Raw genomic sequence first — 12,736 nt, forward strand, 5'->3', positions numbered from 1 at the left:
TCAGTTATTTTTGCCTCGAAAATGGGACTATTTATAACATGTGATACAGGGCAATGGCTATAATGAAATATAAATGGCTCTAATGAAATACATAATATATATGAAAGAGTCATTCTACAAAATAGATAAATATTTCCTTTCTAGGAAAGGATCTTAGTTTCTGGAATTCTTATTTCAGAGTCTCAGAAAAATTCACAAACTCCATTAAAAATTTTGTTAATGTCAAATAGCTGAAAATATAGAAAAAAAAATACTCCTGTAATATAGGTTAGTACAAAAAACAAAAGCCAGACAACCTAATAAAAATGGGCAAAAGACTAGAAATTTAAAGAGGAAGATATACACATGGTCCATAAGCAGATGAAACGGTGACCAACCTCATCAGCCATCAGGCAAACAGAAACTAAAACAGTACCACTACGTCCCTGCAGAACAGCTAACACGAAAACAACAATGATGGCTAGAATATGCCAAGTGCTGGCAAGGCTGTGGAGACACAGGCTTCTCATACACTGCTGGTGGGGGTGCAAATTGATACAACACTCCAGAAAGCTGTTGGGTGGTCTCTATTAAAGCTGAATGTATGCATAATAGTGTAGGACTCAGCAATTCTACATCTATACCCAAAAGAAGGGCAGAGTGCCTGCACCGCCAGACAGGAACTAGAATGTTCATAGCAGCATCCAATCAATAGTAGAATGGATAACAAACTGTAATATACTCATGCAACGGAATTCTATAGGGCAATGAGAATGCATGACGTGTCACTATGGATCTCATAGACATAATATTTAGGGAAAGAATTCAGAGACAAAGAAGTGTATACATACAAAATGATTCTATTTTATAAAATACAAAAACAGACAAAATTAATCTATGCTGTTAGAAGCCAGGCTAGTGGTTACTGGGGTGGGAGGTGGGGGTGGTGAATGAAAAGGGGGTTTGAGGGTACTGGTAATGCTGCCTTGTGTCTGGGTATTGATTACATGGGTTCATTTAGTTTGTGGAAATTTATCAAACTGTATGTTTATGATATGTGCACCTTTCTGTATGTACAATTCAACAAAAATTTTAAAAAATGCTGAATGCATGTCATACAATCACATAAGTAAATATTTCTCTCAAATAATTTAATAATCAAAATGCTAAAGGAGCCCCATACCCCCTTATCTGTTTGACTCAAATGGTAACATGCTGTTTAAAGAACACATTTTTTAATGTGTAAAAACGCGCACAAAAATTAAACAGCCTCATACTCAGAGCTGTCCATCATGTTTGCCTCAACTATATTCCATGTCACACAGCTCAAAAATGCCCAGAATAAGCCATCTGCTCGATTCAAGCTGGGCTCCCTTACCCTCCTACTTGACGCATTTTCATTGCTTTTTATCAATCTGCAGCAGTTTATTCAGACTTAAATGAAGATTCAATTACCGACATTCCCCCATCCCACAAAGCCTTCCTGACTACCCTCTTCCCAAAGGGATCTTAGTCCTGATTTACATCCAGGGCCACCAGTGGCTAATCACTGTCCTACTCTTTTAAGCGTCTATCTTTTGTCCTTCAAAGGCAGACCACGTATGGAAAAGAAATTTCACATGAAAGAAAGGAGAGGAGGGAGGAAACTCGAAGTTTCACAGAATATTGTATTGACTCACAAATCCACTTACTGATCCCTGGTCTAAACATTAAAAACTACACCTTTACAGTTCAGATTAGAAAAAAATAAAAATATATCTTCTAAAAGAGCAAAAAAGAAAATATTCTTCCAACAAATTGACCTTTTTTTTTTTTCCTACAGGGTAGATTGTCAAAAAGCCTAAGAAGGTAGGGAACAACTATCATTAATTCCGTTTGAATTTAAATTTAAAAATCCAAGTTTTTGTCCATTAAAAATAACCAAAGGCAATGAATATAACCTCTTCCAGAGGAAAATGAAATAACCTCCACATCCAAGGATAAAACTATGGATGTCACTTACAAAACGATTATGGAGTCACTTAGCAGTATTAGGAAGTAATGATAATAGTTGACATTTTTTATCGTGTACCAGGCACTGTGACTGACTACTCTATGTATTTATCCCATTGATTATCTTGTTTTATGGCCGCGAAACCTAAGGCTTGGGTGAGTGGAGTGATTTGCCTAAGACCCACAGCTAAAGAGTTGCAGACAAGCGAGGGGCCCAGCGGTGAGGACGGGTCCTACCCCGTTGTACTGTTGTCCCCCACTCGCTGACCAAGCAAGTCTTGGTCTATGCTTAACTGTATTTGTCAAATGCAAATTTCATCATTTCTCAAGTACATCATTTTAACAGCCGCCCGGTTGGGCTTCCTCTGTCTCTCCTACCCTTTTTCAGATCATTCTCCACTTCACAGCACAGTGATTTTTTTCTAAAGTGCAAATCTAATCATGCCACATCCCCACTTAACATGTCTCAGTGTTCTTAGAAAGTCAAAACTCTTCAGCTAACAGGCAAGAGCTTCCGTAATTCTTAAGACTCTCCATGATCCAAACTCTTCTTTCCTCAACTCTGCCCTGTCTTTTGATGCTCTTCCCTTGCACCGTAAGCTCTAACTCTACAGAATTACTCGTAGCATCCCAGATGTACCAAGAGCCTTACTATCAAGCTCTGCGGAATGCTCTTTTTCAACTGGCTAATTCCTCCTTCTCTGTTTTGTGCTGAAAACCTGGTTTAGGCACAACCTCCTCTGTAAACACTTCACTGAACTTGCCAGGCTGAGAACCCTCTCTTCTGTGTGGCGATTACACCCTGAAAATAACTTAAACATTGCTGATCTTTTCCTATCTGTCCCTCCCACTAGACCAGAGATTCCCAAACTTTCTAGGCTCATGGCATCATCAGTGTCTTAATAATTTTGTCACAGTGCCCCTAGGGTAAAAGAAATACTTAAAAGTAGTTAAGTCTGAACAAATTAATAAGTATTTATGCCCTAACAACTTCATAACCATTTGAGAAAAATAATACACATAAATTAAAAGAAAAAAATAATATCTTACTTCATTCTTAAATAACTAACTGTGAGCCTTTGGGCACTGTATGTATCGCAAACCTTAGAATCAGACTGGACAATGATACCGTCATTGCTACTGAAAGAAATCATGGACTCCCTATTCTTCCAATGTGTAAAAAGTACAACAGCAAATAGGATCACTTAATTATGGCCATCAGGAATTAATCAGTAAAACCGTCACAATTTCTTAAGCTCTGTAATTCTACAGCGCCAGGGGAAAGCTAACAGTTAATAAGATAGGAAAATCAACTACATTTTGTGTCTTTTTAAGGAAAACTGGAAAAACAATAATAATTTCACAGTCACGCATAAAGGAACCCGAAATAGATATTTTCTTTAAAAAAATGTAAGCTCGAAAATTAGGTTGAGCCTAAGAAGAGAGAAGAAATCTTTTACTGTAGTTTTCAAGGCGAAATCAGAATGATGCCACACTCTTTTAACCTGTAATCAAGGCATGCTATCCCCATGTGATAAAATATTTTAAAAAGAAACCAAACTAAATGAAGTTCCATTAAAACCTTTTTATACTAAAAAAAAAAAAGCTTCCTTCTGTGTAGTTACCATTGTATCTCACAGTTAGTGATCACATATGTGATAAAAGTCAAAATTGTCTACCTTCATTTTATATGCTAGGAAATATATATTTTTGAAGTAAATAGTGCAAAAGAATCCTCCTCTTTTGTCTCTTTGGAGACAAAATTAATAACATTCAAAAAAATACTATTAAGAAAAAAGATTGGTTCCTATAAAAAATATTATGTTTCTAGTTGGATAAAATACTATTAATAAACAAAAATGTTGCTGGAAATAAAGCAGTAACTATACTAATCTTTAATAGTAATTATCTCTAAGTGGCAGGGCTATAGGTAAACTTTGAATTTTCTTTTTGATGTATTTTTGTGTTTTCCAAATTTTTTAGAAGCAGTTGTTGCTACTTTTAAATCAGGGAAAAAAATTTAAACACAATTAGCTTCTTTAAGGAATACCCCACGTTTCTGGTAATCATTCCTTAGTTTCGACAAGTTCATAATTTTCTTAGTGGCAAAGATTTCCACTGTAAAAGAAACAGATGCATTTTCCTAGAGGGAAAAAGAAGCTCTCATAGCTCAAATGGTCTTAGTGAGTCTGCGAATAATCCTTTGAAAATCAGGCTCTGTCTTAAGTCTCCAGTACTTTGAGACTGAATCAGAATGCCGAATCTTTAGGGAGGTAAGAAAACTAAGTTATTAATGGTCTGTAGCAGGGATGGAATGAATGAAGGGCACTGTCTTCCTTGGTTGATCTTGATAAACAGGCTTCACCTAGAGACCTGCTCCGATGCACCCTCCACACAGCAGGCGAGGCAGGAGGAGAGAAACACTACAACATTATGGGTACAAGTACTGATGCGTTTGGGGATTATTTAAGGGAGTGGGGCGACCACCTGATAATCAGGCTGAAGCAGAAGATGAGTAAAAGCTAACAGGAACCCGGCATCAGCCGGCTTCCCCGGAGCCCTGTGGATGAGAGGAAGCAGCGGGTGGGGGAATAAACGATCAGGGGTGGGAGCACCGGATCTTGCACGCCTGGTACTTTCCACACACTCATCACCTCCTGTAATCCTCACAACATGTGGCCTCCTCTCCGGATGAGTTAACGGAAGCCCATGAGGGCGAGTGACGTGGCTGAATTCCCACGCCCAGGGTGGGTGTCCTGGGAGGACTCTAGCCCACACAGTAATAAGAATTCTTTCCTCTGGGGGAGAGGACTAGAAGCAGTCAATGAGACCAAACTTCAAATTCAAAAAAAGCTACAATTAAGTAAACATGCTACCATATCTTGTAAGGTTTTTTTTTAACTGCTCAAGACCCTCACCCCCACTTTCAAATGATAAATACGTAAAGGATTAAAGTCTTACATAAAATTCTTCAGATGCTTCTGGAGGTTCTGAAAGTAGAGAAGACTTTGGTGGCAATTTGAGTTCATAGGTCATTATACTCCACCTGAAAGGAGAAGAACTTTGGTCTAAGATTCCTTTAAAATTTAATAAACTGACTTTGTTCTCACCTCAAACACACATATGTGCACATCTACTCATGAACTATGGTTTACTGCATTCTAAAGCAACCAAATATGGGAAGAGATGGAGTTTTGGTAATCTCATGAGATGCTGAATTCACAGCCTATGATTTCCATATCTTACCAATTCTCTAATGACCTCCCAATATGTTAAGGCCGTGGCCCACAGAGAGAAATGCACAGATGTAACAACATCTCCCCTCCTCACTGGGTGCAATGCATTCTGACTTGTATTCCTTTCTGGTTCACTTTTTAAATAATGCTCACTGCAGTTTCTAACTATGGGTCACAGCCTGAAATTCTAAAACAGTGTCCTAGATTAAACAAATGCATATGACCTATGAAAAGTAAATCATTCTGATGTAACAGTCTTGCCCAGTCAGCTTATAAATCCATGAAATGAAAATCAGCTAAATCTCCCTTCTTACATTAAGAAAGCAAGTGTGGGATTGAGAGGAAACTGTTAATAGAAATAATATGTCATTGAAGCACATGTATTTCAATTGGCTGTAAATATTAATGTCAGACCAGACATTGAATCGTTTGGTGTTAGAGAAGAGCAGTCAACTCCAGATAAATCCAGTCTTCTATCTAAAATCATAATTCAAGATTGGGGAAGGATATTTGGGAAAGGACACTATCAATGTCTGTAACAGTTTGTGGTTAAAGATTTTTCCAAGACACAAAGCATAACAAAAGCAGAACTGTGACATATGAATTTTAAGAAAAGCACATCACAGTGGAAGCCAGTGATAGAACCTGGAGGAAAATCCCAAGGTTAGCATCAGTATTTAAACAGAAACTAGTATATCATTCAGACTAATGTCTTTGCATAAAAACGAAAATTCTGAGAAAATTCCCCAAAAGACATAGGTTATATATATTAAGATGTGTAAATTAAATAGTTGAGTATAGCTACTACTCAACTCTTGACATGAATATACTCTAGATAGATATTTGATCACAAAAAGCCATTCATTTGTTCATCCATGCCACAGATATGTACTGAACGTCTCAAAGTGACAGACAGTATTCCAGAGTCTGCAAATACAAAATTGAGTAAAATTTCCCTAATAAAGCTCATATTTAAGTGCAGAGAACAGATGTAATACTGGGAACAAATAAAATAATTACACTTTGTAAACTTCAAATAGGGAAACTCACAATTGGAAACATGATAGTCAAGTCCCAGAGAGCTGGAAATACTCCTCGGGTTAAAGGACAGTTAAAGAAATGGGAAAGAAATCCACCCACACGTCTTAAGTTCCTTGCACCTTCCACGCTAACCTTCTTCCCTTGACAGGTAATGGCTGGGGCAGAAGGAACAAGATCAAGTGGCAGCAGGAATCAGGAAGGGATGCCTTCTGGTACCAGCTATTGCCTATTGGACGCCAGAAGGTAAGGACCCATTTGGTGAGCACGTGCATTAAAAAGAGAGTGTGGCGTTGAGCAAAGCCCCTGGGAAGCAGAGTCTGGACTGGGGTTTAGAGAGCCAATTCAACCACTTATTTAGCTATGTGACACCAATAATATAAAATCTTCCTAAGCCTTTTTATCTGTAAGATGGAGATGATAAAATATTAGCCATCTCTAAGTGTGTAGTGAGAATTAAACGAGATGAAGTGCCAGGTGGACAAAAATTATCAGTCATTCCTTCCTCCCATGGTCTCCACAAGACTCAGTTTTCGTCTTTGTAAAACAGTCATAATAATGCTTTTCTTAGCCAAAACCACAGTGTCGTTTTGAAGATCGATCAAATGAATTAATACATATAAAAAAGCTTCTAGGGTGTGGAATATTATGGAACATTCATTTTTTTCACCTGGTCTTTACAAATCATATTCTTAAATTAATAAAGAAAACATAAGAACAAAATATTTCTGTGCTTCTGACAACAGTCCTAGGCTTTTCAATCCCCTTTGATTTTTTTTTTCTTGTGTGTATGTCTTTCTTTTTTTTTTTTTTGAAGGTCTGAATTAAGGAATTTAACCATGGGGTACTATTTCTAGTCTAACCACCTGGAGAAGTTAATTTTTATAACATACGAGGGAAAGCACACACTCAGAGCAGAGGAAATGCCTCAGAGCGTTTCCAAGGATGTGGGGAAGAGTGGTATTTAAATTGACAACGAAAAGCCATTTAAAATACCTTGTGTGGTTTGGAAAGCACTGAATTGGACAGTTGTCTGGGAAATCACCTCCAGCCTCCTTCAAAGACTGGATACCGAGTCCACTTTCTGCTCCCAAACTACTGGGGGACCCTTCTCATGACTCGTTTTGGACAAACACAGATGAACACCCAGCTTTCTTTTAAAATATTCTGTCAGCCAAAGAATCAGCCGTGACAGCATTACCTTATGACAGGCGAGGTTACAATTAATTAGGTTATAGCTTATTTTAGAGTAATTACATTTTAGATTGGTGGCTCCCTGATGAGATTTTGTTATTTTCGGGAAGAGTTCCACAGATGGCTAATCCTATCAAAGTTGTTTTGATTCATGTGAGCTCAAGGTTATGAGATCTTGACATTCGCCTTCTACTGATGCTGGAGGTGACTGCTTACTGTGTCCTGACTGCTCCCCACACCCCAGTTCTAAATGCCCCCTCCACAGCACTCAGCATTCACACCCTGTGGTGCCTTTTTTATACGTGGGGTATTTAGAGAGGAAGCAGTTAAGAAGACGCGATCAAGGATCCAGTAAACACGGTGATGGTTCCTTCATATGAAGCTGTCTTCCTAATGCTTCCCTGTCCCTGGGAAAGGATATTTTCTTCTAGTATTTCGTATTTTACTGGTTCAGTTCCTCCTCAATATGTATAATTAAGAAGAGATGTTCTAACGTATCTAAAGTTTATGTGTCATTCTTAGTTTTAATGAAACCAGAAGATGATGGGGCCTTCATTCTACTCATCAGACGTACTCCCTCCTGCCCTCATTAACCATTTAAGATTTTTGACCCAAATATCAGTTAAAGGTAATTACTATCAACATAGCCTCTATCTTTAAAATAATAGGTTCATTAAACCAATTTTCTCAGGTTGTTTGGTTTTTTTCTTCTGTTTGTTTCTACAATTCATTCATTCACTCCCAAACATATTTTTTGAGTGTTTATTCTGTGCCAGGCTCTGTTCTAGATCTCAGGGGTGGGCAAGGATGAGAAGTCTCTGCCTTCATGGGCTTACTGTCAGTAAAACTTTAATTATCAAAACAGGATATGGGTTGGGGAGGGTATAGCTCAAGTTGGTAGAGCGTGTGCTTAGTATGAACAAGGTCCTGGGTTCAATCCCCAGTACCTCTGCTAAAAATAAACAAATCTAATTACCTCCCTCCCGCCAAAATAAAATATTTAAATAATACAGCAATAAGTAAATAAAATATTTTTTAAAAGGGTGTCAGTATGCCACTTTCCACCTAGTTTTAGAAGAGAATTTGTTATTATTACCTGTCCAGCATTTTGGTACTGGCTCGTTCCAGCTTCTCCAGTATCTGTGGAAGTTGGGTGTCATCATCATATGAACCTCCCCAGCCAAGAACCCGAGCCAGGTCATTTCCTGTACCCAGAGGCAGGACTCCCAGCTGACACTGAAAGAGAGCCCCACAGAAGACCTCAGACAAGTTGAGACACAGGGACTATGTCATTTCTGCACCTCTTGGGTTACTAGATTAGGACACATTCATGTTAACTAGCAATGAAAAGAATGAGCACTTGCCTGTTTATTCAAGTTGAGTTTATCAATTTCTGACAAAACCCAACCTACACTTCCATCTCCTCCACAAACGAGAATCCGGAAATTGTCAAACTTCTGGAACAATCTTAAACTGAAAGCAAGAAGTATTTTATTTAAGTATAAATAGATTAAAAACCACTTTCCCCAATTCTCAGTCATTCTGTTATTTATTGGTATTCACGTTCAGGTTAAATATGAGAATTCTTACTTAATGTGAATTATACTACAGAAATTACTTTGAGCGCAATGTTTAACTCAAGAAAACGTCTTAATCATAAAGAGGAAAGGAGAATATAAGTAGAAATGGAGATAAATTAGGAGGATAGGGGAGTGAGAAACGAGAAAATGAAAAAGCAGCAGAACCCAGGAAAGAGAATGAAAGGTAAGTGATACAAAATGGTAAAGGGGGTGATTTTTCTCTTTCCCTCATAAGGATATGTTATTTCCATAAGCAGCATATTACAAACGAGGGCAGGGATCCCAGGGCACTGATGCTCTGAGGTGGCCTTTGGGGCAGTTCCAGAGACCCACCAACCTCACTGGTGTACCCCTGTCATACTTCTAGTTGCTTTTTCTCTTCCTCTTCTCCTAGTCTCAGGTCCATCATTTTACTTCTGTCTTCCTTCATCTCAACTTTTGACACTTCTCACCTCCTGAATGGACCTTGGTACACCTCAACTTTGTAAGAAATCAAAAAAATATGTTACGGAGACACTATCAAGAAGTTTCACAAACGGAGTGCCTTCGAATCTTAAGGGGTGGGTGGAAAAAGTAAATGTCAAGAATATAAAGTATTAGATACATGCACCCCAATGTCCATAGCAGCACCATTTACAATAGCCAAGACATGGAACCAACCTAAATGTCCATCGACAGATGACTGGATAAAGAAGTTGTGGTATATTTATACAATGGAATACTACTCAGCCATAAAAAAGAATAAAATAATGCCATTTGCTGCAGCAACATTGATGGACCTAGAGCTTGTCATTCTAAGTGAAGTAAGCCAGAAAGAGAAAGAAAAATACCATATATCAGTTATATATGGAATCTAAAAAAACAAAAAAGAGAGAAAAAGAGTACTCACAAACTCATCTACAAAACAGAAACAGACTCAAAGACATAGTAAACAATCTTATGGTTACCAGGGGGGAAACGGGTGGGAAGGGATAAATTTGGGAGTCTGAGATTTGCAAATGTTAGCCACTATATATAAAAATAGATTTTAAAAATCCAGATTTCTTCTGTATAGCACAGGGAGCTATATTCAATATTTTATAATAATCTTCAGTGAAAAAGAATATGAAAACAAATATATGTATGTATATGCATGACTGGGACATCATGCTGTACACCAGAAATTGACACATTGTAACTGACTATACTTCAATAAAAAAAAAGAATATAAGATATTAAAACCATGAAGGATTATAACACAGATTGTGCTAGCAAGGGAGACAAAGCTAACCATCAATGGAAGTGACAAAGGAGAGAAGAGAGGCCAGATGAGGAAGTGCCCAGACTCATACAGGGGAAAAGAAGGGACGTACAAGCACATATGGAAGGAATTGGACTTAAATGAAGAAGACCAACACCATGGGACCAGAAAGGCCTGAGACAGCAAGAAAAAGGTAATGGAAACAAGAAGGAAGACCCTGAAGGGACAAAAGTGAAAAGAGGCATATAGAGAGACTGAGGAGAGAAACAGAAGACAGGAAAGTGCTAAATCACAAAATGCAAAAGGCCTTTTCAGGAACTGATATCTAAAATCTCCATTTCTACTGGGTTCATGCATTACGGTGACAGTGGAGCTCAAGAGAAAAGCCGAGTTGGCATCAGTGAATCATAAGGAGATTGCAGGTCCCTGGTTCAGATGACACAACATTACCTGTTCAACGAAAATCATATATATGTGCTAACAACGTACTCAAAATGCCTCAAGGCATTTCCCTCATTGAAAATATATTTAATCCCCCCCCCAATTTTAGGTTACATGACATTCCAGAAAGTTTGAAACTAGCAATTAACAAAAGTACTATTTTTGTTATTTATGAAAACTGAGTCTGAAATCCTTAAGGACCTGTCCTTGAGACCTACTACAAAATCTGTGCTATGGTTAAACAACAATTTGTATTATATAAAAATCAATACTAGCCTTCCATACAAATCATTTTCTAAAGTTATTTTTGGTATGTCTATATTTATACAAGTTGCTCTTTCGTAGAGCTAAGCAAACTGTGTTGTTTGATGTAGGACACATCCTAAAGTATTTTTAAACAAATTTTGGAATTTTCAGCACACAAGGAAGTTACACAAATATCAAAATGGTAGTGTTAAAATTTATAATTAGAGCTTTGAAAAAAAGGGAGGCATGGGAAGATCAACACAGAGAGGTCTAGCTGAATCTACAATTTTCGTGAATTGAAAAGCCAAACGTACTTCACAATCAGTGCAACATTTCATTCAAACGAGATTTGTCAATAATCATTACCCTAAATGAGGACCTCCATTCATTAAATCAAACACCTGAGCCGGATTTAGTAGCTGTTTAAATCGACGAAGAAACTTTACTCCCTGATTATCTCCACTCTTAGAATTGACAAAAACCAACAGAGGACTAACACAGAATGAAAACGTTGCTCTACAGAAACCTGCAAAACAAACAAACAAACAAACAAACAAAAACACAGTACAAGATCAGTATGTATAGCTTTCTCTTTTAAATTATTAACAAAACTTCAGGAAAAAAGATAAATTCATAAATAAAGAACCTTGTTTATTACTTTAACAATAACTTAAAATTTAGCCCTCCAAATGGAGATAGGCTTATTATTTACATACTACGACTACAAAATACATCTTCTAAAGTATGGTCTATAATGAAAAATCATACCAAAGATGGTAAAAGTATTAATCATAGATAATTTAAGGCTGACCACCTGCCTTAACAATACTCAATCATTAAGAGAAATCAATCATAGTCTATAAATTCACATTTGTTAAAGAATTCATGTTCATATTCAGTATTACAAAATATTTTAACTGCTCCTTGAGAAGGCCTTAGAAAATATTTTTAAATTTTTTAACCTGACAGTAATAACAGAATCTTGATATATCAGGATTATGGGGGGGGCTGTTAACAGCACAAGTTAAAGTTTATCATATCTTCTGTGGCTTATATCCTCATATTTACAATCTCTATTGGCATAATTTATATAAAAAGTTTGGAGAGCATAAGGCACTTTATCGATGAAAAATATTAATGATGGTTTATGATCAAAGTATTTTGTAATCTGGCTTGCTTACAAGGAAGTTATTAGTATGCTAACCCAAACCAGTGCTGTAAAAGTATTCTCCTGTACTTACAACTAAGCTGTAAGATACTGGAAAAAGTGGGAGAATTTATAGGAATACAAATTCCTGCGCTGAAATTGTAGGAAAACAAGTTGAAATATGAGCTACACTAATGGGCAGTTTCGACGCTGGAGGACAAAAAAAATCACTTATAAAAATTAACCTTTTCAGATTGCATTTTGTTATAGAATAATGATCTTTATTTGCTTCAATGTAAAATCTATAAATCTTATACAATGTAATTTCACCACTGTGTTATAGCTATGTTAAACCTCAATTTTAAAATGTTCTTTTATAAATTAAATAAACTGAAATAGAATTATTATGTAAAAACTGACCAGAATAACCAATTTCTAGACATCAAGTTCTATTTATTCTAGGTAAAGAGATGTACTTATCAACATTCATACACTCAAATTATACATACTTACACCACTGCTACATACCATCAGAGTCTGTGCTGTTTAGTGCAATTGGAGGTATGACAGACACTTTACATTGGCCAAGTGGACAAACAGGATGGTATAAATCTTTGCAGGCAGTGTGTACCTAAAAACAAAG

General features: G+C 37.0%; 1 protein-coding gene across 2 annotated transcripts in view; it reads right to left on the reverse strand.

Moving 5' to 3' along the window:
- The window catches only part of DGKH (diacylglycerol kinase eta), a 147,287-nt gene that overhangs the window by 38,475 nt on the left and 96,076 nt on the right, over positions 1 to 12,736 (reverse strand). For both annotated transcript variants that reach the window (XM_072976318.1, XM_031684522.2), the window contains 5 exons: positions 12,622 to 12,724; positions 11,313 to 11,472; positions 8,804 to 8,912; positions 8,536 to 8,675; positions 4,933 to 5,017 (listed from right to left, as the gene is read on the reverse strand). In XM_072976318.1, the coding sequence (XP_072832419.1) occupies positions 4,933 to 5,017; positions 8,536 to 8,675; positions 8,804 to 8,912; positions 11,313 to 11,472; positions 12,622 to 12,724 (597 nt within the window). The remainder of the gene's footprint in view (positions 1 to 4,932; positions 5,018 to 8,535; positions 8,676 to 8,803; positions 8,913 to 11,312; positions 11,473 to 12,621; positions 12,725 to 12,736) is intronic.

This window comes from Vicugna pacos, chromosome 14 (assembly GCF_048564905.1).
Source record: "Vicugna pacos chromosome 14, VicPac4, whole genome shotgun sequence".
Taxonomy (NCBI): Eukaryota; Metazoa; Chordata; class Mammalia; order Artiodactyla; family Camelidae; genus Vicugna; species Vicugna pacos.